Below are 10924 nucleotides of genomic sequence, written 5' to 3' on the forward strand. Positions count from 1 at the left end.
AAAAGAATCTACAAAGTGTAGACAACCCTTCAACTGAGGACATAGGTGAAGATGAGGCAAAGAAGAAATTGTCAACATTTTAGAAAAATAAAACATGGAAGAAAGTTGACAAGCCCCCAGGCAAACTGCAAATCTTGAAGAAAGTTGACAATCCTCAAGACAAAATGCAAATGAAGCCGAAAAAGAGCCAACTTTTTTAATTGATAATCATAAGAGGCAACAAACTAGAAAAGTGAACTCAATTTACTACAAGTTCAAATATCACTTGGCAGATTTACGTACAAAGTCGCTTCTAGTTAAAAGTTCGCAAGGCATAAATTAAGAATTTGCACTTCAAATGCAAGGAGAAGTGTTAGAAATATACTTTAAAAACTACTTTTAGTAAAGTTATTTTCTGTTTCAGCTTAAGAGTTACTTTTGCAGTAATTTAGAAAATACTTTGTTGAAATAAAACTGCTGTTATCTTTGTGAAATAAAACTTCTAGTGGTACTCAAATTTAAAAAAAAAAAAAAAAGGAAGAAAATAAATATCTAATTTCCAACACTGGGTTACTGGTCCACTTGTAAGCATATCTGAAGCTGAACATATATTCCACACACAGATACTCACCTACGCAACAAGGTTCATCACCACAAGACTCAAAGATTCACGTGGACCCCACTTATTAGAAATCCAACACGGCAATCTTCTCCCTACTACTAACTAATATTAAAAGCAAAGCAAAAATATATCTCATTTTCTCTCCCACAAAGATGGAAACTTTCTGCTCAAATTTTGATCTTGGATCATCAATTCCCTTTTCAATATCCAAATCTTTAATTAAACCAACTTCAAAATCATTATTTTCTTGTAGATTTTCACCCTTAAATCATGGTAAAACACCAAGATTTAAAGGGGTTGTTCCACAAGCTTTAAGCAGGAAGGAGTCTATTGTACAGTTCAAGCAGAATGATTTTCTCGAAAAGAATGAAAATTTGGTGAAATGGTTAGGGAAAGGATTTGTTGGATTAGCTGCTGCTTTATCTTTGTGTTGTAATTCTCCAGCTTTGGCTGAGTCTCTTACTGTTGCATTTCCTGTCTCTCGCACACCTGAGGTATTCTAATCAAATCCATTTGCTTTCTTGTTGTTTCATAAAAGGGCAGAAAGGATGTTGGGCTAAAACAGCCCACAGATACTTTTAATATGGTATATGGTATAATATTGTCTGTTTTGGGCCGAACTCGCACGATTTTCCCCAAAAGGCCTAACACAGCGTCTCCAAGCTCGTAAGGGCAAGCAAAACGAGCCCCGCACCATCACTCTTACCTGGCTCTGATACCAATTGTTGGTCTAAAATAGCCCACGGATACTCTTAATATGATGTGATATTGTCCGCTTTGGCCCACCCGTACGGTTTTCTCCAGTTGGCTACCAATTTTTTCAACTGCTAATGTGAGACTAACAAAGAAAATTTTAGTAGCTGCTGATTTATGATTTAAAGTACAATTTTATTGGAGTGTAGGTTGTTATATGGTTGAATGATTGTTAATTTGTTTGGTAGGTAAATACAGTTCAGAGGACATTAATAGAGGCTTGGGGTTTGATTAGAGAAACTTTCGTAGATCCTACTTTCAACCATCAAGGTAATTTGACATGGTTTGATTATTTTCTTTTTAAAGTAAACATACATTCTCATTTTGGCTTATGAGCATGAAATATGTAGTTTGAGCTAAAGTGGTAAAGAACGTATTATTTTGCAGATTGGGACTTGAAATTGCAACAAACAATGGTAGAAATGTTCCCCTTGAGGTCAGAAGATGCTGCTTATAGCAAAGTTAGGGGAATGCTATCTACGCTTGGAGATCCCTATACTCGCATTATTAGTCCTAAGGTGTGTATTTGTAAGGCAGTCCATTTACACCAAGGAAATCTTTCTTGTATGATTAAGAAAAGTTATACTAATCTCTAATATCATTTGAGACGAGGAATTTCCGTGTCTGTTTCTCTGATAAACAAACGGAAAGTTGGTTGAGGAAAAAATTGGGACGCCATATTTTGGAAGTTCCTAGTTCATAATGCTAGAGCGGTAGGCTCGCGTTTCAAATTGAGATATAAGTTATCAGTCCAATTAGCCTTTGTAAGGACTTTGTGCCATGTCTTCCCTAATTCCTAATATGATTAATAATTTGTTATTCTTCTATGACATTGACAATTTTTTCGACAGGAGTACCAAAGTTTTAGAATAGGAAGTGATGGAAATTTGCAAGGTGTTGGCCTCTTCGTCAGCGTTGAACCGAACACAGGGCATCTGGTTAGTAAGAATACTCGAATGCACTCGCTGTTTGCTTGCCATTGTACTTTATTTCTGTGAAATGTTGATTGCTTAGTCATAAAATAGATTTTCTTTTTGTAGGTTATTGGCAACACTATTTATCTTACTTTCTTGTATAAAAATGCTTCATACAATGTATTTCAGGTTGTGTTGTCATGTGTGGAGAATAGCCCAGCTGCACGTGCTGGTATCCATGAAGGAGATGAACTGCTTGAGATAAATGGTACTACTTTTTTTCTGCAGAACTTAGCAAATTAATGACCTATTGGCTTAGAGACCTTACCTAGAGTCTTAAAGTTGAGACTTCAATCTCCTGGAGGAAACGACTCACAGACTGATACCTAATCAGTTACCTTTTGTTGTGCTTAAGTTTTGTTTCTCATCTCATAATCTTACATTATCCTCTTCCAATTTTGTTGGTAAAGTAAAAAGTGTTGATAGCTAAGTAAACACCTTTGTTGATACAGTGAAAGCCTTTCTTCACAATAACTCAAGAAATATAATATTTGTTGGTCAGCATCAATCAGATGTTTTGTTGGTGCACTCCTCCATGTCCTTCAAACAGAAACCACATCAATTGCTTTGTTTATTTGTTTCTCAAAAACAGCTGCATTAAAACTTGAATTTTGCATTATTTTTCTTCAGGGGAGAGGCTTGATGGAGTTGACAGTGAAACAGCAGCTCAAAAACTGAGGGGCCGTGCTGGTACAATTGTTACAGTCAAAGTTCACAGTGTAAGATTGCCCCCATTTTCATTGAGCCAACTGAACGTTTTACATTCTCCACAACATTATTCGTGTAAACACTGTTGAAGTTTGGCAAAATGCCAAAGTCCCACATCGGTTGGGAGAAGAGTTGGGGGGATTTTCCCCCCTATAAAAGAAGGCCTAATGTTTAGGATTTAAGCACACCTCTCATTTGTCTTCTCATCTGTTTAAGACATTTGTATCTTCTCTCTTTAGTATTATTTCACTTGTATTTTTGGAGTGGAATAAAAGGTTGGTTGTGTCCGAGGAGTAGGCAAAATTAGCCGAACCTCGTAAATTCTGGTGTTTCCTTTATTGTTGATTTATTGTATTATTTATTATTTGGTGGCTGTCATAATTTTTGGTATAGTAGCTGTGACTTATTCACGCTATATACATTTGGCTTCCGCAACAATTGGTATCAGAGCCAAGGTATTGTCTAAGTATGCTCTGTGGTTGCAGCATAGTCTGATCTTCCACATCAGAAAAGATTTATCTTGATAACTGAGTCAAGGTTCTGTCTGAGTATGCTCTGTGGTTGCAGCTTAGTCTGATCTTCTACATCAGAAAGGAAATAATCTTGATTTGTGTCGTCAGCTATTAAATAATATTTGTGTCAAATATGGGAGACAATAAACAAGAAGAATCTACATCAAGTGTCAACAATACGTCATCATTGGCATCTTCGCTTATGACAAGAATTGTGTCAAATGCGAAATTTGCGGTAGAAATTTTTGACGGGTCCGGGCATTTTGGGATGTGGCAAGACGAGGTTCTAGATGTGCTTTTTCAACAAGGGCTAGATCTTGCCATTGAAGAAAAAAGACCAGATGTTATTGGAGAAGAAGATTGGAGAATTATCAACCGTGTTGCTTGCGGTACCATTCGATCCTACCTTGCTAGAGAGCAGAAATATCCATACACAAAGGAAACTTCTGCAAGTAAATTATGGAAAGCACTGGAGGATAAATTTTTGAAGAAAAACAGTCAAAATAAATTGTACATGAAGAAGAGACTGTTTCACTTCACCTATGTTCCTGGTACCACGATGAATGAACATATCACCAGTTTCAATAAGTTGGTCACAGATTTGCAAAATATGGATACAACTTATGATGATGGTGACTTGGCCTTGATGTTGTTGGCGTCACTTCCTGATGAGTACGAGCACCTTGAAACTACTCTACTCCATGGAAATGACGAAGTTTCTCTCAGAGAAGTTTGTTCGGCTTTGTACAGCTATGAACAAAGAAAGCGAGAAAAACAGAAGGGCGGAGAAGGAGAAACACTATTTGTGAGGGGTCGTCCTCAAAATCAAACGAGGACAAAGAAGGGAAGATCCAAGTCAAGATCCAGACCCAGCAAAGATGAATGTGCCTTTTGTCGAGAAAAAGGGCACTGGAAGAAAGACTGTCCGAAGTTGAAGAATAAGGCCAAATATAATAATGGAAAGGCCATTATGGATTCAAATGTAGCTGATTGTGATGATTCAGACTTCTCATTAGTTACAACAGAGTCATCAACATCATCAGACATATGGTTGATGGACTCGGCTTGTAGCTATCATATGTGTCCCAACAGGGACTGGTTTGTGGAATTTCAAGAAGGAGAATATGGAGTCATCCACACAGCGGATAACAGCCCTCTTACCTCATATGGCATTGGTTCAATACGATTAAGGAACCATGATGGAATGATCAGAACATTAACAGATGTTCGATTTGTACCGGATTTGAAGAAGAATCTCATCTCTGTAGGAGCCCTAGAATCAAAAGGGTTCAAAATCATTGCAGAAAATGGAGTGATGAGAGTATGCTCCGGTGCACTAGTGGTAATGAAGGCTAATCGGAAGAATAATAATATGTACCGCTATCGTGGCAGTACAGTTATTGGGACAGCGACAGTGACATCCAGTGACGACAAAGAGGCAGAAGCAACCAAGCTATGGCACATGCGCTTGGGACATGCTGGAGGAAAATCCTTGAAAACTCTATCAGATCAAGGATTGTTAAAAGGAGTAAAGGCTTGCAACTTGGAGTTTTGTGAGCATTGTGTCAAAGGGAAACAGACAAGGGTTAAATTTGGTACAGCGATCCATAATACTAAAGGCATTTTGGATTATGTACACTCTGATGTTTGGGGTCCTTCCAAAACACCTTCATTGGGTGGGAAGCACTATTTTGTAACCTTTGTTGATGATTTTTCCCGAAGAGTATGGGTGTATACAATGAAGAGCAAAGATGAAGTGTTGGGAATTTTTCTCAAATGGAAGACGATGGTGGAGAATCAAACAGGCAAGAGGATCAAGTGTATTCGCACAGACAATGGAGGTGAATACAAAAATGATCATTTCAATAAGGTCTGTGAAAATGATGGCATCGTCCGACACTTCACTGTTAGACATACACCACAACAGAATGGAGTGGCAGAACGTATGAACCGGACCTTGCTGGAGAAGGTACGGTGTATGTTGTCCAATGCTGGCTTGGGCAAAGAATTTTGGGCTGAGGCAGTTACATATGCATGCCACCTCATTAATCGTCTACCATCTGCTGCTATTGATGGCAAGACACCATTTGAAAAATGGTATGGAAAGCCTGCTGTAGATTATGACTCTTTGCACGTGTTTGGCTCAACTGCATATTATCATGTGACAGAGTCAAAATTGGATCCAAGGGCAAAGAAGGCTATTTTTATGGGAATTACTTCTGGAGTCAAAGGATATCGCTTATGGTGTCCTATGACAAAGAAAGTAATATTCAGCAGGGATGTTACCTTTGATGAATCTGCTATGGTAAATAAGGTAACAGAAGATACCAAACAAAATGAAGGTGCTTCTAAGCAGGTGGAGTTTGAGGGAAAATTTATTTTTCCTACACAAGAAGCAGAGGAGGAAACAAATGAAGATTACCCTCTGGAAGGAGAGCCAGTAGAGGAGATTCCAACTCAGGAACCTCAACAACAACTTGAATCAATAGCAACCAGCAGGCCAAAAAGAACAATAACGAAACTTCTTCGTCTCATAGAAACGGTTGCTTGTGCAACCTCAATTGTAGCTGATGATGTTCCTACCACTTATAAAGACGCAGTCCAAAGTTCAGAAGAAGATAAGTGGAGGATTGTCATGAATGATGAAATACAGTCCCTTCATCAGAATCATACATGGAGATTGGCCAATCTCCCGAAGGGAAAGAAAGCAATTGGGTGCAAATGGGTATTTGCAAAGAAGGAAGGATTTCCTAACCAAGTAGATGTTCGCTACAAAGCAAGATTGGTGGCCAAAGGATATGCTCAAAAGGAGGGAATTGATTACAATGAAGTGTTTTCTCCAGTTGTAAAACATTCCTCCATTAGAATTATGTTGGCTTTGGTAGCACAATTGGATTTGGAACTAGTTCAGATGGATGTAAAAACTGCATTTTTACATGGAAACTTGGAGGAGGAAATCTACATGACTCAGCCAGAAGGATTCAAAGTTGCTGGAAAAGAAAATATGGTGTGCAAACTTGAAAAATCGTTGTACGGATTGAAACAATCTTCTAGACAATGGTACAAGCGATTTGACGAGTTTATGTTGCGGCAAGGGTACAAGAGAAGCAAATACGATCATTGTGTGTATTTGCACAAGCTTAAAGATGGTTCATTTGTATATCTTCTCCTATATGTTGATGATATGTTGATAGCTTCCAAGAATTTGGAAGAAATTGATAAGTTGAAGATTCAACTGAAGAAGGAGTTCGAGATGAAGGATTTGGGTGAGGCAAAGAAAATTCTTGGCATGGAGATAATTAGAGATAGACGTTCAAAGAAACTCTGTTTATCTCAAAAGGAATATTTGAAGAGAGTACTTCAACGTTTTGGCATAGATGACAAGACTAAGCCAGTTAGTACTCCACTTGCTTCCCATTTTAAGCTAAGTACTACTATGTCGCCAATGGATGAAGCTGAACGAGAGTATATGTCAAAGGTACCATACGCAAATGTTGTTGGTAGCTTGATGTATGCAATGGTTTGCACAAGGCCTGACATTTCACAAGCTGTTGGAGTTATTAGCAGATATATGCATAATCCAAGAAAGGAGCATTGGCAAGCTGTGAAGTGGATTCTACGGTATATTCATAATACTGTAGATGTTGGGTTAGTTTTTGAGCAGGAAGACAATCAGTCTGTAGTTGGATATTGTGATTCAGATTTTGCGGGTGATCTGGACAAACGAAGATCAACTACTGGTTATGTGTTTACTTTTGCAAAGGCACCAGTTAGTTGGAAGTCTACTTTGCAGTCAACAGTTGCTTTGTCTACAACAGAGGCAGAGTATATGGCTATTACAGAGGCTGTGAAGGAGGCAATTTGGCTTCAAGGATTGCTAAAGGAGCTTGGTGTTGAACAAAAAGGTATCACAATTTTTTGTGATAGTCAAAGTGCTATTCAATTAGCGAAGAACCAAGTTTATCATGCAAGGACGAAGCACATTGATGTTCGGTATCATTTTGTACGAGAAATCATAGAAGAAGGTGGAGTCACGATGAAGAAAATTCATACTACAGAGAATCCTGCTGATATGCTGACAAAAGTGGTGACTACGATCAAGTTTCAACATTGTTTGGATTTGATCAACATTGTTGAACACTGAAGATTGAAGATGAAGACACAACCAAAATTTGTTATTGAGAGAGAATTGAAGATGTGGAATTTTGCCAAGGTGGAGATTTGTTGAAGTTTGGCAAAATGCCAAAGTCCCACATCGGTTGGGAGAAAAGTTGGGGGGATTTTCCCCCCTATAAAAGAAGGCCTAATGTTTAGGATTTAAACACACTTCTCATTTGCCTTCTCATCTGTTTAAGGCATTTGTATCTTCTCTCTTTAGTATTATTTCACTTGTATTTTTGGAGTGGAATAAAAGGTTGGTTGTGTCCGAGGAGTAGGCAAAATTAGCCGAACCTCGTAAATTCTGGTGTTCCCTTTATTGTTGATTTATTGTCTTATTTATTATTTGGTGGCTGTCATAATTTTTGGTATAGTAGCTGTGACTTATTCACGCTATATACATTTGGCTTCCGCAACAAACACAAGTCTGATTTATACAACCACAGCCGCCTGATCATAAATTGCCTGCACAAGGGCCTTCTGTGCCTGATTCTTTTACACATTACGTCTCCATTCTTCTAATATTTCACCTTTTTTTTGTCGGGCAATAGTGCTTGTTTCTTGAATGCAAATTTATTCTTCATCTAGATATTTATACTTTAGAAAATTTCATGGAAGTGAATGCTCTCTCTAACCGTAAATTATTATATTTTTCTGTTCTTCTCTTGACCAGGGTAATGCTCCAGGAGTATCTAGTGAGGTATGCCGTTTAAACTATATATTGTTATAGCTTTCCCTAATCAGAAGAAACAACAATCTTTATTTTTCAGTTTTTCTCAAGTACATGCTAGCTATTTCATGTTATCTAGAGAATTTCCTACCTATCGTGATTAACATTGCTTATCTTTTTAGGTTAAACTACCTCGCGAAGTGATTAAGCTTTCGCCAATATCCAGTGCCATCATCCCTCATAAAATGCCTGATGGTCGTCTCTTGAAAACTGGATATGTGAAGTTGTCAAGCTTCTCTCAGGTAGTTAATCAGTCATCTCCCCTGAGTCGTAGATTATTCACTTGTCTTAGTCTTTTTGCTTTCGTTTGCATATCTTGAGTAAAGACTTTCATGTTTTTAATGGTGACAGTCTGCTGCTATGGATATGGAAAACACAATTCAGGATATGGAAACTCAGGGTGTACAATCATATATATTAGATCTTCGGAACAATCCTGCAAGTTCCTTAACCCTCCTCCTCTTCAATTTGTATACTCTCAAAGTTAATCAATTCGCCTTTTTGTCATCTGACATGTTTGTTTTGTTTATCCTTAAATATATTATGCAGGGAGGTCTGGTTACTGCCGGACTAGATGTTGCCCAAATATGGCTAGATGGCGATGAGACACTTGTGAACACTATAGATAGGGATGGAAATATGCTACCAATTAGCATGGTTGATGGACATGCTGTGACACACGATCCACTAGTCGTCCTTGTAAGTTTAAGACACATCCTTCTCATTCTATAACACAATATTCTTGAGCGTAGTACTATGACTTTCATTTGAGCCGAGGAGTTTAGTCATTGTGCAGAAATATTTATGCCTTAGATTTCCTTTTTGACAGGTGAATGAGGGGAGTGCAAGTGCTAGTGAGATTCTTGCCGGAGCACTCCATGATAATGGCCGTGCAATCCTTGTTGGGCATAAGACTTTTGGCAAAGGAAAGATACAGGTTCGGCTGGAACTTTGGATGGATACTAACCCTTCTACTCTAAAAAACAAAGGGCAGCCTGGTGCACTAAGCTCCCACTATGTGCGGGGTCCGGGGAAGGGCCAGACCACAAGGGTCTATTGCATTCAGTCTTACCCTGCATTTCTGCAAGAGTCTGTTTCCACGGCTCAAACTCGTGACCTTCTGGTCATATGGCAACAACTTTACTAGTTACACAACCCCTTCAACCCATCTACTCTATAAAAACTAAATTATTTTATACTATTCCAATTGTGTTTGGGTGCAGAGTGTTACACAGTTGCACGACGGATCAGCTCTATTTGTTACGGTGGCTAAGTATTTATCTCCAGCACTTCACGACATCGATCAAGTGGGAATAACACCTGATGTTCAGTGTACAGTTGACATGCTTAATTCACCCAAAGACACCTTCAAGAACAAGAGCTCATCCTCGTCATCGTCTTTGGAGGCTGATTCTTGCATCATTGTTGCAGAACATGAATTGGATATTCAAAAATCCGAGGGCTCTGCTTCTTGACTAGTTAGGAATACCAATAGTCTCTTGCATTTGTAGCATATTAATCATTGTATAGTAGGAGATTCAAAATAGTAGGAATGGTTTATGAATATAAACTACATTGTATAGAAGAAGTAAAGGTAATGTTTGCCACAAGGGATATTTGTATAAACTTTTTTCAATTCGCTTGCCCCCACTTGCTCTCATCTCTTTCAGGAAGACAACCTTGATCATTCATTACATATGATATTAGGAGTGACAAACGGGCGGGTCGGGTCGGATATGATTTGGGTTGAAAACGGGTAATGAAAAACGGATAAATTATCTGACCGGGCCCATATTTAATATGGATAAAAAACGGGCTAACTCGCAGATAATATAGATAACCATATTATCCATGACTTCTAGGAGAATTCCTAGTCTCCCTAACTTGAGAAATCCCCAATTTGAGGCTTTATAAATCTAAAAGTTAGACACATTGGTTATCCATTTTCTAAATGGATAATATAGTTCTTATCCATATTTGACCCGTTTTTAAAAAGTTCATTATCCAACCCATTTTTTAGTGGATAATATGGGTGGTTAACTGTTTTTTTAACCATTTTGCGACCATTACATGTGTTAGGACCGAAATAATTAGGTATATGTGGAAGCTAACAAAACAAACTTTCAACGACGATAAATCAGACAACAAAAGAGAAATATACCAAAAAAGACACAAACATATAACGTGATTCGGTTAACTGACCTACTTCCACGGCGGAGATGAGCAATCCACTATATAAAAAGAGAGTACAAAATATCGAGAGAACAACCTCACGAAGAGGCAAACACAAGTGACACACTAACACTTGTCCCGTAAAGTTCTCTCCCTAAACACGACTCTCAAACCCCATATGACTACATTGCGGATGCTACTGAATGAGAAGGACGGATCCTACAAGAAAAGGACAAGTCAAATATAGGAGAATTATAATTTTTTTTTACAAGAAGGAAAAATCAAATTATGGCAAATATATTGTCTTTTCCTTCAT

At 38.1% G+C, this 10924-nt stretch overlaps 1 protein-coding gene across 1 annotated transcript; it reads left to right on the forward strand.

The window, feature by feature from the left end:
- The first annotated feature begins 705 nt into the window (after nucleotides 1–705).
- On the forward strand, nucleotides 706–10086 carry LOC104212285 (carboxyl-terminal-processing peptidase 3, chloroplastic). The gene is made up of 12 exons (XM_070170678.1): nucleotides 706–1095; nucleotides 1543–1624; nucleotides 1742–1872; nucleotides 2206–2292; nucleotides 2458–2536; nucleotides 2959–3047; nucleotides 8380–8406; nucleotides 8559–8678; nucleotides 8788–8878; nucleotides 8990–9135; nucleotides 9266–9373; nucleotides 9660–10086. The coding sequence occupies exons 1-12, from the start codon at nucleotides 754–756 to the stop codon at nucleotides 9909–9911; spliced, it is 1554 nt and encodes a 517-aa protein (XP_070026779.1). The 5' UTR covers nucleotides 706–753; the 3' UTR covers nucleotides 9912–10086.
- Nucleotides 10087–10924: the final 838 nt, after the last annotated feature.

This window comes from Nicotiana sylvestris, chromosome 3 (genome assembly GCF_000393655.2).
Source record: "Nicotiana sylvestris chromosome 3, ASM39365v2, whole genome shotgun sequence".
NCBI lineage: Eukaryota > Viridiplantae > Streptophyta > Magnoliopsida > Solanales > Solanaceae > Nicotiana > Nicotiana sylvestris.